This window comes from Arvicola amphibius, chromosome 9 (genome assembly GCF_903992535.2).
Source record: "Arvicola amphibius chromosome 9, mArvAmp1.2, whole genome shotgun sequence".
NCBI lineage: Eukaryota > Metazoa > Chordata > Mammalia > Rodentia > Cricetidae > Arvicola > Arvicola amphibius.
Genome location: NC_052055.2, coordinates 119,698,737 through 119,717,692, shown reverse-complemented (window position 1 = coordinate 119,717,692; position 18,956 = coordinate 119,698,737). Strand labels below are relative to the sequence as shown.

Below are 18,956 nucleotides of genomic sequence, written 5' to 3'. Positions count from 1 at the left end.
GGGAGGTCAGGAACATGTAAAACAGGAGTTGCTCCTGTGCCTCACTGGTGCCATGCTAGAGCCTCTTGCAACTCTTCCTAACACAGAGGAGACAGTCACCACAGGCCCGCTCTGCCAGGAGAGGATGCATTCGGGGAACATCACAAGCAGCCATCAATCAAGTGTGATAGGGCTATGGTGACAGCAGCAGCGAGTGGTGGTAGGACCAGCTAGGGCCCATTCCCAGGGACAGGGAAGCTGGCCAAGTTGCAGGCTTTCCTGCTAAGCTGTGCAAGCGAAGCTGCACGGTGAGGGAAAGGTGCAGGCTGTGGTGCCACACACTTAGTCCCAGCATGTGAGAAACACACAGTGGATTATGAGTTTGAGGGTTGACAAAACCAAACTAAACCAAACAAAATCGAAAACAACCTCCCCAAACACACACACACATACACACACAAACACACACACACGAAAGAAACCCTTGGTGGGATGCAGAGTTGACATCATTACCTCTGCTGTGTCACTTCCTGGTACCATTACATGTTTTAACACTAAAATCTGATTATAAAAACCACAAATGACTTAAAGTCATTGTTAAGGTCTATAGAAGAATAATTAGAAGACCCTGAGTTGTTGAAGGAAGACTGAGAACTGAGAAAGAATCTGTGAATCTAGACAGGGGGCCTTGACACTCCATTAGATACGCACAGTATTTCTGCTGTCTTCCTCTTTCTCTCCAGTCATGACAATATCGAGCTTAGTGAGTGTCTCTCAAGGAGGTTTCATCTAAAAAGATCCCTCGGTACATCTATCTGCCTGTGCCCCCTGCAGTGTCCACTCCTTTCTTGGGAGATTCCAGCAGGATCACTAGCTAAGGGCTATGTGCTGTTAAAATGCATCTGACATAATCAACATGCACATCTGTCCAGTACTACTTTAAACACCTCTGTAAGCTAAGCAAAGACTCAGGGTAATGACAGCCCCATGTTCCTCCCCACCAACACCACCTCCCTTCTGCCTAGTCTGGGCAGCTCTAAACTGTAGAGATGGCCCCCAGGAGGTCCAGAGTGCATCCCATGGCAGGTCATCCGCTGGTGAGTTCACATGTAGAGCTGTCTCCTGGCACTGCTGCTGCTCCTGCAGGGCTGAGGGATGATGGCAGGTGTGGCACTAGTGCTCTTCACAGTCACACTGTATGCCTCATCGGAAGGGGCTTCAAGAAGTGTCCTATCAGACATCAAAACAACTTCCTGCGTTTGCAGTCCTCTCCCATCATCTGACAAGCCTGAGACTATTACAGCATTGGACAGCTCTGACTGCATTAACTTCAACTAAACACGCAACAAAGTTATGTCTTACCATAACAGATACCAAGTTTTGTACAGGCCTCTCTCCCAGATGGGCCTGTTTCTTAGGTAATTACAGTATCAACAATTTTGTTCTTCCTCCAGTATGAAGGGGACCAATTTATTTTTTAAAGATTTATTTATTTATTATGTATACAACATTCTGCCTCGATGTATGCCCGCACGCCAGAGGAGGGCGCCAGATCTCAGTACAGATGGTTGTGAGCCACCATGTGGTTGCTGGGAATTGAACTCAGGACCTCCGGAAGAGCAGCCAGTGCTCTTAACCTCTGAGCCATCTCTCCAGCCCGAAGGGGACCAATTTAAATGGATACAACATGGATAAGAATGCAGACCTTGGGGCTGAAATGATGTCACACAGGTTGTGAATCTGTCTCCTCAGATCTTCCTCAACAAGGCCTCTCCTGACTGCACACAATGAGGCCTGAAGTCTTAGGGGGACCTAGGAAGCCTGTACCCACAAATCTACATACCCAACAGAATTAGAAGACAATGCCACCACTGAGTGCTTCAAATTTGTTAATTTTCAAATTATTTGAAACTCACAAAAACAGCACTACTAATTTTTTTAAATTACATTAACAGTAAAGTGAAAAATAATTATTTTGGTTGAGCTCTAAAAATCCTCTTCTCAATGGAGAATTTCCAGTCTTGATATTTCTGCACATTGCGAGGGCAACAGCAGACACGGAATTTCAGGCTCCAACCATGCAAACATCACTGCCCATGTCTGAGTCTGTAATCCCCTTTGTTAGTCACTGCCATGCTGAAGACTTGCGTTAATGTGGATCTGTGTCCCAACACAGACAAGAGAACAGAATTCTCTTCTAAAGGCACAGAACTCTATTTTAGGTAAGGCTAGACAAAAGCATACTCTGCCCCCAACATGCTGTGAGTTATTTCTCAAAGAAAGCTACAGCAAAAGCACAAATTCAAGGATCTCATGAGCCTATGTATGCAGGAGGTGAGGAACTACCCAAGGGCACGGAGTAAGTTGTCTGGAAAGAACACATCACTCTTGACATCACCAAGGCCAAGAGCAGGGATGGATGGTACACAATGGGCTAAACAATGACTACAAAGCCTGCCCCCACCCCCAAACTAACCCAGAATTTAAAATCTCCTTGGGAAAAAGTAGCCAGGCAGCTCTCACCCAGTGACTTGACTTCCTCAGCCACAGTTCAGCAGTGCAGTCTTACTCAAATATAGACTGCAACTTTCTCGAGGGTAATTTGGCTAAGAAGAGCAAATCTGGAATTGACATGTCTAGGAAAACATTCCCCCAGCTACACATACCATTCATATCAAATCAAAGCCAACACGCCTTCATAGCCCTGGAAACTATGACCATCAGATCAATACTAGACATTCTCCCCAGCCTCAACTATATTAAATATAGAAAAGCTTTCTGAGTGAAAGCCTTTGCCTGGCTATCAAGAGCATTTTCTACTCTGCAAATCTGGACAACTCCCTAAATGCTTCCAATCCTAGCTGTGGTGTAATACTCATATTTGTTTCTCCTTTACTGGGTTTATTATTTTCAATTCTTCTACAAATAAAGCCTCTGTCATTCAGCCATATGACATTTCAAAACCAACTCAAGTCCTTAATCAGATCTGAATAAGAGGAATTATTAGACTAAGAAAATTCTGAAGGCAAAGAATCTAAGCATATATGCAAAAATATCATGCAACACTTACCTATTAGGCCCTTTTCCAGAGTGAAGGTTTTGTTTGTAAACATACATTCAAAAGCCACGATGTGGAAAATCTTGTTCACTGTGTTGTGAGTCCCAACTATTCGGATATACCTGAGGGTGAAAAGAAAGCACGCGTGTTAGAATGAGCTCTGCCACACCCAAGCCAGGGAAGGCAGGTAAGGCACACCGCACTACAACAAGTAGAGGGAACCTTGAGAGTTCTTAAGTCAGCCTCCTTGGCTGGCTCATGGCCGTGCCGTTTCACAGGGGATTAAGCAAACCTTGGCGCTGACTTACCTAGAAATCACACCAGGTAAGTACTATTTAGTTCAACCCTTGTATGTCACAGAGCAAATATAAATCCACAAGACATCTACTCTGGAGAATAACAACTGGCTTCTACCTTGACTCATGACTAGGAGTCTCTCTGGGTATAAGTGCAAAATTATAGGCAAAATCAAATGTTTTCAGCTCCAAGAGCATCCATCCATTACAGACAGATGTATGAAATCAATACTGCTTCCCTGTTCAGAAGGAAACATGCACATAACCTACTGAAAACCACTACGGAAGGAAGTCTTCTCTTTAAGTGCTGCTCCCAAAGTCCCTCTAGGAAGTCAATCCTATATACTTATGCCAGCCCCCCACCTGACTGCTGGGGAGCCTTCTCTGTAGAGAGGACCCAGCCCGCTATGCAGCTGCCCTCTGGGCCCCACGGCTCTGCCATCTGCACATGGTGTGGAGTTTCACTGGGCAGGTCTGGAGTGTTTTGGCCTGTTCACCCTATCCATTTCTCCAGAGGCTTCATCACTGACAAACAAGCACTAAACCTTGGAGCCACTTGCCCCCTTAGCTCTAAAAGGATGGCAGTTCACAGGTTAACGAGTACACAGTCTTCTGGGTGTCACACATACCATAGGGAATGTACTCCATGATATTGCACTAGAATTCAAAGGAAGAACCATGAAAAATAACTAGATTAACTAAGAATTCTTGTTCTTCCAAATTATGAACTATGTACTGAGAGAACAGATTTCAGTTAGGAAATGACAGGCTGGGCAAGGCTTTAGGAATACCCTCCCTCTGCACACAGAACAACCTTCCATTTAGATGATATAATTTTACTTCTATGTTAATCGCTGTCCACTAATTCCGTAATTTCCTAATGTTTCTCATCACTCTGAATTAACTGCTTAATGTAAAAGACTATTTGAAGCATTCACATTAAGGAGACTGTATTTAGGGGTTTTGCATTATGGGCTATCTTCCTCCGTTTCTTCCCGCCTGAGCCTCATGGCATTCCCTGTGCACCTTATTGAGCCATCTGCTCCTTGACACAAGCCGATCACTCATCTTCATAACCCATATTAATGGGATCTCCTGGACTAGCTATTCAGAATGCCTGGACTTAGTTCAGGGAACGTCATCCTTCCCTTGCTGAGACCTGGCTCCTAACAGAACACTGCAGGCACAAGGAAGGTTTCTCTGACTTCCTCAGCCTCAATGCAGACAAAGAAGGCTTTCTTTTGTTTTTGGTGGAGAGTTCATTTAAATTAGATTCTTAATGGTCTGAGCAGTAGTACAGATTGTGTTGTCTTTTACTGTAGACAGCTAAAGTCTCCCTGGGTGCTTTCTGGAAGGGAAGGGGTGTACTAAATCTGGCACCTTGGCCCGAATCTAATTTTGGCCATTTCCTGTAACCACAGGAACTCAACTAGCACTGCACTTTCAACCGCACATGGCCAAGGCAGCCTGAGTGCTGCTGTCTGAAACCTCAGAGCAGGCAGTGTGATGCAATCTGATCAGATCCTATTCTCAAGGTTAAGTTACCCAAGAAGAACGAGCTCTCCCACTGTGCATGGTACAAGAGCCAGGAGATGACTAACAGCGCCTTTCCCCTTGGCAGTGCCTAAAGCACATGCTGATCGGCCTCCCTTCCCTTTTTAAACATGGAATCAAGCTTTCAAGTTCAGATAATTGTCATTTTGCAATTTTAGCCTGATGTAAATGGCAGGAACAGACAGAACAATGCAACCTTGCCTTCCCTTGCCACACGGTTATAAGCAACTGGAGACAAACAGCTGTAGTGGAATACATTTTACAACCTTAATGACAGTGTTTGTGACAATAAAGAAAATGCTAGATAAGAGAAGAACACTGAGAAATGTCTCCAGGTCAAACCCTCACATAAATGAAGACAGTGTTATCTCCACCCATAATCCCGAGGTCAAATGAGCCATTCATCACCGTACATCACACTTCTTGTTGGCTACACAGCATGCCCATAACAAGCCCTGTCACCCTGGCTCACATGCTTTCTAAGCCTGCACAATTACAGCATAACTTATAGCAATGGCTTGAAGTCCTTACCCAAACCCACACTTCAAGAAATGGAATGTGGTATTTAAACATAAAGCAAAGAAAACCAGCCCACAAATCACAATCCCAGAGAGCCTAGACAACAATGAGGACCCTAAGACAGACTTACATAGATCTAATCTACATGGAAAGTAGAAAAAGACACAATCTCCTGAGTAAATTGGGAGCATGGGGACCTTAAGAGATGGTTGAAGGGGAGGGGATAGGTAGGGAGAGGAGCAGAGAAAAATGTAGAGCTCAAAAAAATTTAAAAAAGAAAAAAGAAAGAAATGGAACACCAAGAGAAAGAAGCCAGAAGGAGCCAGGCCCCTCCTTCCTGCACTGAAGACAGCAACTAGAATCAACACGGGTGTCAGTAAAGGGCCAGGCTTCCAGTGACTGCTGACAGCCTGGGGAGGCCTGTCTTACCTGGAGACCCTCTTACACAAGAACTGAAGAGGCTCACAAGCACCTACCCTGATCACAGCCACGGTTCCTCACTAGAGCTCAGAATGCAGACCCCACGGTGGAGGAGAAGTTCTAAGTGAAAACCCAGGAAAAGGGGTAGGGATGGAGTTAATTCTTTTGTTTGTTTTATTTTTTAACTTTTTTTGAAAAACCAAGCAAAGTGATCCTAACATTTGAGCAAGAGAAGTAGACAACGTTCTTCTGCCACAAGATAGCAAACAAAGCTTGAGACTTTTCTCTTCGCCTTCAGTACCGTCTCTGCGGCGCATGGTCACCCATGTCACCTGGTAACAAGAGCAGGAGCAGCGATGGCAGCGTCAGCGAGCAATGAAGAGCTGTGCTAGCAGCCGGAGCACTACACTTTGTTCTCTCAGGTCCTCAACACAGCAGCTCAGTATGAAGATAATTAAAATTTAAACGGTGCCACACAAGGCAGATAGGCAGCAGATTGGTGGGTTCTGGGGAAGATGAATGCCGTCCACACGAGTCCCAGGGAACAAGTCTATTTCCGACACTCTCCTGCCTTCCTTGTGCTCACTGTCTTCAAGCGGCTGACAGAGCCCGGACCTTGAACACAGTTCAGAACAAGATGTTTCAATAACGAAGTTCTTCAGTGCTAAGAGAGTTTAGGTGAAAGGGATTCTGTCTTCTTTAATAAGCTAAAATGTTCAGGACAGCCTACTAAAACAGGAAGGCACTGCAGACTTTTACAACAATGTGGGCTTCAAAGCAGCGCAGTTCACCATGTAGTTAGATGAGTCAAGTGAGAGAAAAATGTTTAAAAATTTTTGAACCTTGGTTTCCTCCTCTATTAAGAAAGGTCAGCAACACACCCAAGTCATAGGTATTCAAAGCCAAATCCCAGGATACCGCCCTATGAGTTGGTCGGATAGACCACAGAGGATATCAGAGCAAAGTGGGTTATTACCATTGCTCTTGACTGCCCACCAGAACTAGTCAGTAAAACCCTATTGCTGAAGATACCACATATTCTGGATATAAAAGACAGAGAAACAAACTTAGAATTGAGCTGGCAGCTCTCTCTCTAGTAGCCAGCATTCAATGTGCTGGACGTGGTATGCAGGCCATGGGGGAAGAGAATCCTTCAGCAATCACATCCAGCTGCAGATCCTTCATGCTATAATAGTGAACTGCCTGGCAAGACATGCCTACTGGTACAATGGTGTCATCAATGTGCTGGGCTAACCAGCTGCCTCCTGATCAGATCCAGTGGAAGGAGTATATGCCTAGCACTGTAAAACTGCTCCAAAGCCGGGGCCAAGGAGCTTGGTCACAGGATCCAGGGAGAATCCACTACTTATGCTTTGCCAAATGGACATGCAGTTGAACTGCCTTCCAAATGCTCATACTAATATACCCAAGCAGCACTCAGCCTTGACCAGAGAAGCCTGTTTTGGCAATGGGTGATGGTCAAAGTGATAAAAATACATGGCTGCTAAGTGGTTGGTTCCAAATGGGGCATCTATGTCATGCCTCCTCGTGCTAGGGAACATGATGGAAGAAGATGGCAAGCGGATGCGGAAACCACAGGGTAGGAAGGAGTGCAGTGGGGTACATGGCTGCTGCAAACATGAAGACCCAGAAGCTATGACTGCCTGTATTAACCTCCCCGCCCCCAAAATGAAGGAAATGAGGGAAGGACAGAGAATAGGAGGGGGATTGGGTGGAGAAATCAGTGGAGGTTGAAGAGGATAAAAGTGGAAGGGGTGTGAATCTTAGTACATTGTATACACAGTATGATCCTGTTGATTTTAAAAAATAATTAACAACAAAAATCACCCACAAAAAGTCAACAATAGAAACGCTACAGAGTATTTAAGTAAGTTCAATATTTTAAAGCTACCAAAGGCAGAGCGTGGCAGAGCAGGATATCCTTAGAGTAGACTGATGGGGACATCATTTTGTGGTTTGGACTTTGGACGCTGGGCCACCTAGGAGAGTATTCCTGAACCCAGATGGTGGAGTGGAACAGGCCACAGGGCAGATGTGACATCATCGCATAGAGCAGTAATGGGCTGAAGGAAGCAGGTTCTGGTAAGAATGAACATTTCCTGACTCTACAGTATTCCTACTTTGGTCACCCAGGCTAAAAAGAAAACCTTTTCTCGGCCTGTCTCAATGCTCGTGGAAGCGATGCCCCCACATGAACTTAAAGCTTAAAGCCTCCACCCTCCTTCTGAAGCTTCCCTCTTCAGCAGACAAGGAGAAAGAAACCCAGGGTGTGGTAAATTGTTCAGTCCAACCGAAGGGCTCATATTTTTGTGCACACCTTGGAAGTTAAGAGTTTTAATTCACTGAGGAACATGACATCTCCATAAAGAAGGCTAATATTTTGCTTTGGTGATTTCATGGCAATATTTGCCTGATGTGGAAAAGTAAAAAGTCTCATCCTTCATCTGTCCATCATTTCTGTCAGAATGCTTCCAGAGCTGATGTCTCACAGCTAACACTGTGACAATCACTGTGTAATCAGTGGACAGTGCATGTCCACCTTGACCCCCTGGTCTCTAGTCCTGGTACACTCCAAGCTGACTTTGTGATTAGAGCTAACCCTTAACCTTTGCCTCAGTTACTAATGTTCTGCACTGGGCATGGTCTGTTATCAGGTAAGATTTAATTTGTTAAGAATATTTAAGGAAGATCTCAAGGGATCAAATTAATCTAAAATGCAATAGAATTTTGATCTTTAGGAAACAAAGTTTATTTTCAAATTAGACTTCGTGTTATTGGCATAAACAGACACTACTGAAAGCCAGAGTTGGGGTTAAAGTGGTGGACACGTTTACGGAGGGATCCTTAATAGCTTCTGTTTTCTTCCGAGAACTCTGAGGAGAAATCCTGTTCTTTGCTGCGGCTGGGGACAGTCCCCTACAAGAACAAGCTATACCTCTCACTAGAGACCTGGGGTGAGCTGGGATGTAGTCATTTCAAGGTTTCCTTTGGCCTTTCTTTTCATTCCTGCTCCCGAGAAGATACAGGTATGATCCTTCAAGTCCCAGAGCAGCTAAATTCTGGAGCTCACCTACGGTTTCTTCCTCCAATTCCGGGTATAACATTAGTGCTTTGAACAACAGACCACGAGCTAGAGGGGGAGTGACTTTGCGTCTTGTTGCTAAGGCAGCTAGTGGAAAACAGTTTGCTGCCAGAATGACAAAAAGCTTCTAGAAAAAGCATGTTGCAACAGGAAAGATTTGTAACAGTTAGAAAGCCTTCCCTCTGGCTGGTCTGTGGCGCTATAGATTCTCCTCTGCCAAAGCTGAAGAAGCCCCTGCAGCACTGCACACTTGGAGAGGGAGAAATGGAAAGGTTAAACACTTTGCACAGTGAGCCTAAGCACAGGCTACCAACTCAGAGAGCAACCAGGCCCCTTGCTATCTGGCCCTGGGCCCTGTGGAGGGAGCACTCATGCACCCGCTTCTAAGACACTCAACCTGAAGAGCAAATAAAAGAAGAAGCCATCTTGTTTCCCTGAAAAAAACTAATGCAACACAGAAGCCAATACAAGGAGGGACGTTGGTGGGTAAAATAACCCAACGTTCCCCAAACAGAAAGCTACCAACACAGATATAAGCATCTGCTGTTTTTCATAAAAAACACAAGTAAATTTTGAACAACAAGTTTCTCTGTCCCTCAAATATTCAGAGCCTAAAATTGCCTTTGCTATTTGCTCCTCTTTAGTTTTAAGAATAATATTATCTGTGCACATAGTTGAAAGTCAAATCGCCTGTAAGGCTTGCTATGACAAACTTTCCATGCTCCATCTCTTCCCCTCCCCAGAGGAACCACTGTTATCTCCTTTAATTCATTATTTTAGGATTTATTTTGCATCTATAATCAACATGCTTCTGATGCTTTTTCTTGATCTTCTGGTTTAGGCATTATTGACCACGCTACTGCAGAAGACAGGAGTCAGCTTTCTCTCTCCAAATGGACCATTCCCAACCCCCAGTGAAGACTGTAACTCTGAGCTAGATCAATACTTACTGTTTACTTTATGCTATGTAAATGTTATTCACACCTAATTCCTACACAGGGTTTTCCCAGTTAGAAATGGCATTAGGTTGTTTTTGTTTCTGTTTTTGTTTGAGCCAGAGTCTCACTCTGTAGCTCCAGCTGGCCTCAAACCTGAGCTTACCAAGTGCTAGCGTTACAGGCATACGTCACCATGAGATCATGGCTCAAGAGATTTTTGGTTTGCTTAATTTTAGGAATACCACACTAAACCCTTCCTTCCAATAATTCTCCTCAGCTGACATGCTGCTCTCAAAATATTCTGACACATCAAAGGGACTCGTAACTTCTTTCTTTTCAAGCCATCCTCCTAGCTTCCTGAGCAGCTTCAGTCAAGCACAGACCCTCCTTCCCTAAACCCTCATATCCACTCCACACTGCTTTTGATTCTCTCCTCCTTTCTTCAATTTTGTTCTGTGACTTTGGTAGCGTACATTTACTTAAAGTTTCCTGAGAAATGGTTCCTAGATGATGAAGTTACAGACTTTGAGCAAACTTTTAGTACATCTTCCTGTTCAACTGGCATTTTATCTGGGTGTGGAACTTTAAACTATCAATTGTTTTCCTTGAGAGCATTGAGTAGAATATTCTGGTCAGTCAACTGGTTTTGCTACTAAACAGTCATTGTACCACCAGACCTGAATTCTCTCTTTCTTCTTTAAAACCACAGCCTGCTCTAGAAGCATGAAGGTCATCTATAGATGGGCATTATAAGGAATTATATGAAGATACGTCTTGGGGCGGGGTTTGCAATCTAGGACCCACATATTTCAGTCTGGGTAAAATTTCTTGAATTGTTAGTGCTAACTTCTTCCCTGGGCTTTCTCTCAATAACACCTGAGGTTTCAGTCGTCAGCACCTCTGAACCTTGACCTCTATGTTTGTGCCTTCTCTTCAGCTGTCTTCTCATCATTTTGATTTTCTTTCTGGAAGAGCTCAACTTTGCTGTGTAGGCTGCTTACTGACTTTCCATGTCTGCTTTAATATATTAAGTATCTGACACTACACTTCATATTCTCTAACGGGTCCTTCTCATGACATCCTATTCTTGGTATAAAATTGTAGTGTGGACTTTAATCTCTCTCTAAGGACCGCACTGCATTGTGAAGTTTTAATTTCCCTATATACATTTTCCCTATCTGCTTTAAGCATTGTATTTACCAGTTTTCTCATGTCTGGTTTTCAACCAGGTTGGGAAAGGGGGAATTAGGCACACAATAGGAACCCTGAAGACAATTGGGAGAGCTTTAGCTTCACCTTAGGATTCCCTAAAGAGGTCAACTGGCAGAGAGAGCCCACTTCCTTTAGCTTGTCCCTCTTGGGCTGGCCATATTAGCTACAGAGACATTGCTAACTCCCTTGTAGAAGGAAGATATGGGCCTGGCTGCTAGTGGCCTAGAAGCAAGTGATAAAACAAGACCAGAACTCTGTGTGTGTGTGAGTGTGTGTGTGTGTGTGTGTGTGTGTGCACATGCACACGCACTGGGTACCCCATTTGGTTTAGCACCCCTTATTTTCCCCCTCTTGGAGAGAACCAGTCAAGTTCTCTGAAGTGGGCTAGAATTCAAGCTCCTTTCACAAAGCCACAGTTGATCAACCCTCCTCCTGTCAGTCATCTCCTGCCTGGTTTACTAATTGTCACCATGCAGGAGCCTGGTGCCCTTCTCTGAGGACTCAATACTTCTGGACTCTATTTTCTTGAGCCTCTTAAGTCACTTGCTCCTCGGCTTCATGCTTCATTTTCCTTAGAATTAAGGTTTACTCCTCAACACAGTCCCTTTCCTCTTCTTTTGCTGGGACTTTTATTCAGAAGGGTGTGAGATTGATGTGTGCTCCCTTTGTTACCATCACCTGAAACCGTCATTACTCTTCATAAGGGTGATGTGGGATTCCCCTCTGTATGCTGTGATTACCATTAATGAATAAAGGAAACTGGCTTGGCCTGATAGGGTAGAACAGAGATAGGTGGGGAAAACTAAACTGAATGCTGGGAGAAAGAAGGGCAGAGTCAGAGAGAAGTCATGTAGCCCCTCTGGAAACAGATGCCGGATCTTTACCTGGTAAGCCACAGCCTCATCGTGATATGCAGATTAATGGAGATGGGTTAATTTAAGATATGAGTTAGCCAAAAATATGCTTAAGCTATTGGCCAAACAGTATTGCAAATCATATGGTTTCTGTGTGATTATTTCAGGGCTGAGCAGCTGGGAAACAGACAAGCAGCCTCCTCCAACATAAGGAAATGTCCATCTCTTCGGGTATTCTGGTAAAGACCAGGGTCCAAGCAAGTACTTCTGATGGCCTTATTGAGTCTAAGACCTCTAGCCTTCATGCTGTAGTGGCCACTCAAAAACTGGGAGGACCGTAATAACCGTTTCCCCCATTTCCCATCCCCACTTCAGTCACAGGTCTGTAATTCTATTCCTGTCTCGAATTAGCAACGTTACCCTGCAGGTGTTTCCCCAGCCCCTCTTAGCCCATTCCTTTTCCCAGGTCCTCAAATGCTTGTCTCAGCCAACTCAGCTATTTCATCTTCTAGGCTGCTATTTTCACTAATTAAATGTCCAAACAAGGATATGTCCAGACATTCCTATAAATTATCACCATTCTGCACCGAGATTCAAATGACTGACTAGTTTTATTAGCTTCAGTCTCTTTCTCTCCAGTAGAAAAGGGGATGTGTTAATTCCCACTGCACAAAGATAAAGTAATTCAGCTCATCATGACATTGAAACAGCTGCACAGCCCACCCTGGCTGCTCTGTCTTATCTTGGTAACTTGGAAAACACCATCTCCTCCCATTCCCACTTTCTAGTACAATCACTAGCTCCACATGTAGATGGGCTGATTTCAGCCCTCTGGAGCGGAGACTTGTCTGCTGTTCTTCCTGCATATCCAGCATATACCCTTCCTTTGCTGCTGCTTCAGAGAACAGCTGCTGCAGGGGACCCAACAGGTTCAGCTGTGGGTCCTCTGGATGCTCCCAAATACCCCACACATCAGCTAGCTGCATCTAACGCAGAACCATGGGAAGTTAAGTGCCAAAGTTGGAGGAAGAGCACAGTGAGCGCCCTCCTTAATCCTGTAGCTAATACAGCAGCAGGAGGGGGCAAAAGGCTGGGGTAGGCAAACAAAGCCATACACACCTATCAGAGTGCTAAGGGCTCTAAGTGGGACATAGAAGAGCCAAATGGGTAGAGGGGTTTTCAGCAGGGACCATTTGCTTTTTCTGTTTGTCCCAGGAAGCCCTTAGCTTGGCTGACTGTCTCCCTGGGCCAGTGAATGAGTTAGACAGGAGTAAGGCAAAAGAAAATATTTCAACTCTTGTCACTTTGTTCAGCTCAGTAGCGTCCAGTTAAACATAATGGTCACCCATCCTTGTCTGTCCAGGACAGGTCTGGTTTTAACACATCAAGTCTCACATCTCAGGGAGCCAAGTTCACCCAAGCCACCAGCAGTCATTTCCACTCCAGGAGCCACTGAAGCTGAGCTGCATTTACATTCCACACAGCATCTTCATCTTTCAGGCCCTTTCCTGCCACACTGCTGGTTCTCAGCCTGCACCACACACAGTCTAACACACCAGGGCCATAAAAGGCCAGTTTGAGCCTGACTTGGAACAGAACTGATATTATGTCATCTGAGCTCACACAGTTTCTTTTCTGGAGTCCTTGTCAGAAGTACAAGGTGGCTCTCTGCCAGGCAGTGGTGGTATAAGTCTTTAATCCCAGTACTCAGGAGGCAGAGGCAGGTGGATCTCTGTGAGTTTGAGACCAGTATGATCTACAGAACGAGTTCCAGGACAGGCTCCAAAGCTATACAGAGAAACCCTGTCTCAAACAAACAAACAAAAAGGTGCAAGGCATCAGTCTACAAAGCTGAATCAAATGGACTATGACAGAGACAGAAAACGCAGCTTGTCTTGGTGCCCAGGGAAACAGCGCCTCCCTCAATAATTTCAATGCTAAGTCTCAGAAGAAAGAAGCCAGTGGAAACTCAATTACCCAGGGCTGAGTGAGTCTGTGCAGATCACTCTGGCTTGCTGTGCTCTCCCTGCTCGGCCAGCATCAGGCCACGTCACTGCTTTTTCTGTCAGGACAGAGGAAGGAAGTCCACTTCTTCCTTTTAAGGCAGGTTCCTCAGGAAGGATGCTCAAGCTGTGGACTCACAAGGCTACTCTGTAGGAAGAGGTAACGAGCATGGAGGCTGAGGTCCAATCTGTTTCTGTTCATCACTGGCCTCTTCGATTTCTCAAAGTGAATACACAGCTGAAGCTGTATTTGCACTGAAGACTAGGAAAATACAAGTGTCAGAAAAGAAAAGTAAGGGCAAAACTACACAAGATCCCATCTTTTAAAGAGTTATTAGGACAGTCACCAGAGGCAATGGTAACACTAGCAATTGTAAAACATCAATTTCATAAAGACACTTGGGTGAGCAACTCAGATTTGACTTATTCATTTGCCTTCTGGAAGCCTGTTTCCTCATGTGCAGAGGGGAAAGTAATGATATCTAATTTAAGGGAATTTACAGGAAGCAGACACACAGGAAATGTTCGGTAGAAAAGGTGAAGTGAGCATACTCACACAGTTTACTCAGCATTTCTACTGGGCAACTACTACATGCTGAGCTCTTCAGCTATCAGAGAAGGAAATGAATGTGCACTAGTCAATTTCTAAAGGGTGCACTGTTTTAATACAAACAGAAACCAATACCAATTAATAATTATCCTATAAACTCTACACTACCAGCATGGTGGCACATGGCAATGACACCTCACTCAGACAGGGACAACTAAGAAATGCTTCCTAGAAGTGGTTGCTGAGGACCAAGGGATGAGAATAAAGAGGCTAAAGGAAGTGGGAAAGAAAAATCAAGGGAGGAGAAAGACCAGACAGAGCAACAGAGCTGAGACTGGACTGAACAGGAACAGCCATGGTGGACACAGAGTCTGGCTGTAAGGGCGGAGTGGAAGAAAGGCTACAGACTAGAGGGAGATGCCGAAGAGCAGAAGCTTTAGTTACCAGCAGGCAGAAGTGACCCGAGTAACTTTAAATGCTGCAGGGGTTAAGAGTGGGAGCAGAGAGGTGAAGAGAGCTGCTTCCCACTCGTGTAACAGAGAAATGACTTCTGACTTAACTGTGCCCATCTTAGCTTAGTGAAGGTCTTCTTAAGTACCCCATGAACCTACCTAGGTACAAATGGTGTAGAGAAGTGGTTCTTAAATCAGATCCTGAATCAGACTTATTTGGGGAACTTTGGAAATACATACATGCTATTCTTATAGTGTGTTAAGTGAAATGAAGCAGTGTGATTACTGTGTGTCTCAGCTTGGAAACCTTTAGGCTAAATCAGAGGTTCTCAACCTGTGGGTTTCAACGAGTTGTCTAAGGCCATTGGGAAATACAATATTTAAATTACGATTCATAACAGCATCAAAATTACAGCTATGAAGCAGCAATGAAGATAATTTTATGGTTGGGGTCCACCGCAACATGAGGAACTGTATTAAGGGATCTCAGCCTACACCACAACAAACACAACACAGCCATACAAAAAAATGCACACTATAAAAGGAAAGACTCATCAATTTGGGGTCGGTGCTCCTTTGGATTACTGGGCTACTGAACCACCTTCTCAGTGTGTCTCTGTTTAGTTTTTTAGCACTAGCTAACCATTTCTCCCTTATGCCCAGGGTTTGAAATCATGGTCATTCCTCAAAGGACTTTAGGTGTCTGTGCCTCATACATGGGGCTTCAGGCCTGGGATGCCTTTCCCTCTTACTCGCTGAATGAACTGTAACTTTCCCTATAAAATCGAGCACCTGTTTTATATATCACGTCCATGGCCACTCATTCCAAGGAGGATTTGTGTCTCCCTCCCCGTGTAGAGTGCCTGCCCCTCAGTGTCCACTGCTACTGTAGAGTGCCTGCCCCTCAGTGTCCACTGCTACTGTAGAGTGCCTGCCCCTCCGTGTTCACTGCTACTGTAGGTGCCTTGCACCCCAAAGGGTTAAATGTTCGTTTTTATTGAAAACTCAGGTTTTTTTGAAAGCTCAGCCCATGTGCTATTCAGGTTCCCTTTCAAATCACCCAGTGTAGTGCGCTGAGCTTTGAAAATATTTGCAAACTGACGAAATAGCTGTGGAGAAACAAAAGGTAATTATTGTAACAGCTACACACAGGAATTTAGCAATGTTTAAAGACTGTTAAAACTCACCAAAAAATATTTATGTGAATTATTTCTTAATATAGATTATGCCTAAGGAACTAAGGACAAAAATTATCCAATTGGTAAAAAATCTGAAACTTGCTGTTTAAGGTTTGACTCAAATCACTCTCAATTAGGTAGTGCTTTCTTTGCCAAAAAATCCCTTTGTGGACTGGGTGTGGCAATGAACGCTTTTAATCTCGGGTAAAGCAAGTGAATCTCTATGAGTTCAGAGCCAGCCTGGTCTACCTAGAGAGAGTTCCAGGCCAGTCAGGGCTACATAGTGACATCTTTCTCAAAACAACAACAAAAGGCAAATCCTTTTTGTAAGGCATCCATGTGCTAGTGGATAATATCATGAACTAAAGGTGCAGGAGCAAAGCTGAAGAATCTGATGATATAGCAGAAGAAAGAAAAACCACTAGTGAGGGTTCTAAGTGACAACCGTCAGCAGCTTGGAGATTACTTAAAATACAATACAATCAAATAGCCACGGAATGATGACAGGGCTCCTCAAATAATATCACTGAAGAGAAAAGTCCCTTTCTCAAAGGATATTATTGAAATCTGGCTTTCATGATACTCTTAGAAACAGGGTGTCCCAGAGATGACAGATTTCAATGACAAAAAGAGAAAATGAAGGGGTTTCTTGTTGAACTTTATGTGCTAGAGTTCGGGCCCAGGGCTTTACACATCCTAGGCACGTACTTCACCACTGGCTTACACACTCAGATTTTGGAGGAGAAAGGCGTTTAAATCCCCACTGTCTTGACTATTAGGACAAGAAGGCAAACATCGTCTAGTTCCATAGAGCCCATCAATAAACACTTTTAAAAAGGCACAGTCATTTTGGGGGCTGGGAAGATGACTTTATAGGTAAAGTGTTTGCTTTGCCAGCATGAGGATGTAGGTTTACATCCCTAGAACGCATATAAAAGCCAGACATGTTATCACACACCTATAAAGCCAGCACAGGGTGCTGGGGTAGGTAAATTGCTCGGATCTTACTGGCTAGCCAGTTTAGCAGAGGTTGCAAGCTCAAGTTTGAGTGAGATACAATGAAAACCGGGGGAAGAGGGGACACGACACAATAAAAGAAGGTATCCAGAGTCAAAGTTTGGCTCTAAAGAAACAAGCATACCCACACCCACATTTGTACAAGTGTGACTTTGAGTACACGTGCACACGTACGCACATACATACCCCAACCAAAAAAGTTATTCTAACTCAAAAAACCCTGTGTTTTATATCTATGATATATCCTCAAAATATATGTGTGTATACATACATATATTTGTGTGTGTTTGCACACATATATATGATTATTAGAATATTCTGAGAAATAAAATAACTTATGGAAACAGACAGGTACAAAGAAAAGAATATAAAATGGCTTGAGAGGTATATTACTAGGAATAATGGGAAGAAATTAAGAAAGTGGTGAAATTAGGTTACATATCAGACACTCTCAGCATGACTTTTACTGTGGTGTGAAAGCATCTTCTGGAATAATAATGCTAAATTTAAATGCCTTCTTAATAAAATGTTCAGGTTGCTATAGCCTATTAGGCAGCAATTAAAGTCTCCTGCGCTCTGCCACCCCTTCCTGGGTGGGCCACAGTGCGGCTGTCGCAGGAAATGAAGCCCAGGACTTCTGAGCACTAAGTGGTTGCATGGGCCAGGTAGAAGATGGACGGCCCATCACTCAAGTCATTTAAAATTGGACACAACATTAGGGAAAAGGCAATGGACCCGAGTGGGATGAACTACAGAAACTAATGTAGCATTAAAAAAAAATCACATTCACTGGCACCAAGGGACATTTGGAGGACAATGTATTTAAATTTGGGGCTCGTTTTGAAGGAATTGAGTGTCAACTGTCCTTGATCGTGGGGCTGACTCTGCACACAGACATTCCCTCCTGAAATGTAGAGAGAAGCACGAAGCTGACAGGGGCTGCTTAAGTGATCAGCTCACAAAGGATTTCCTTTGCTTCCTTTGGCCCAGTGATGATGATGTCATCATGCATCTGTGGGCTGTCATTTTATATGAACATAAAAACAGAAAATACATTAAAGTGATATGTAATTTTCCATGCAAGTGCTTTCAGACTAATAAGACTTATGGTTTATGATTAAGTAGAAATTGGTTATTTGCTTTAAATATTTATGATAAAAGTACTTAGAATTAACACTTAAGCAATTCAACCCACAAGATTAAAAAAAAATAAAATAAAAGCCACACTCCCTAGCTGACCTTGGCACCTGTTTCCTAGGAGGCAATAAATCTCACCCCAAGTAACAGTGAATGGCTTTTGTCAGGTCTGCTGTCAAACTTAGGTATTCCTGGGAAAATATTTTTTAATATTTTTAATTGAAAATCTTTTTTTCTTATGATATATTGATTATGGTTTCCCCACTACTAAGGCCTGCCAGTTGGTCACCATATCCCCTTCCATGGGGATCCACTCACTTCCTGTCTCTCCTTAGAAAGCAAACAGGGATCAAAGAATAATCATAAAATTCGTAAGATAAAACAAACCAGAATATGACAAAAGAACCAAGCAAGAAAAAGAGCCAAAGAAAAGGCAGAAGAAACACACACAGATACAGAGAGACAAACACACTTGCACACACAGGATTTACATAAAGACACAAAACTGAGAAGCCAATATATGTAAGCAGAGGACCTGGAAGGTTTTTTTTTTTTTTTAAAAAAAAAAAAAAAAAAAAAAAAGATCTGACATTATGAGACAAAGAACCTCCATAGATACTGTTGAGTTCATTTTGTGTTGATCATCTACTGCTTGGCATGGGGCCCACCCTTAATAATAGTTTGTT

At 43.7% G+C, this 18,956-nt stretch overlaps 1 protein-coding gene across 2 annotated transcripts in view; it reads right to left on the bottom strand.

Moving 5' to 3' along the window:
- Btbd9 (BTB domain containing 9) overlaps nt 1-18,956 on the bottom strand; it is a 350,239-nt gene that overhangs the window by 114,915 nt on the left and 216,368 nt on the right. For both annotated transcript variants that reach the window (XM_038342714.1, XM_038342713.1), the window contains exon 7: nt 3,050-3,159. In XM_038342714.1, the coding sequence (XP_038198642.1) occupies nt 3,050-3,159 (110 nt within the window). The remainder of the gene's footprint in view (nt 1-3,049; nt 3,160-18,956) is intronic.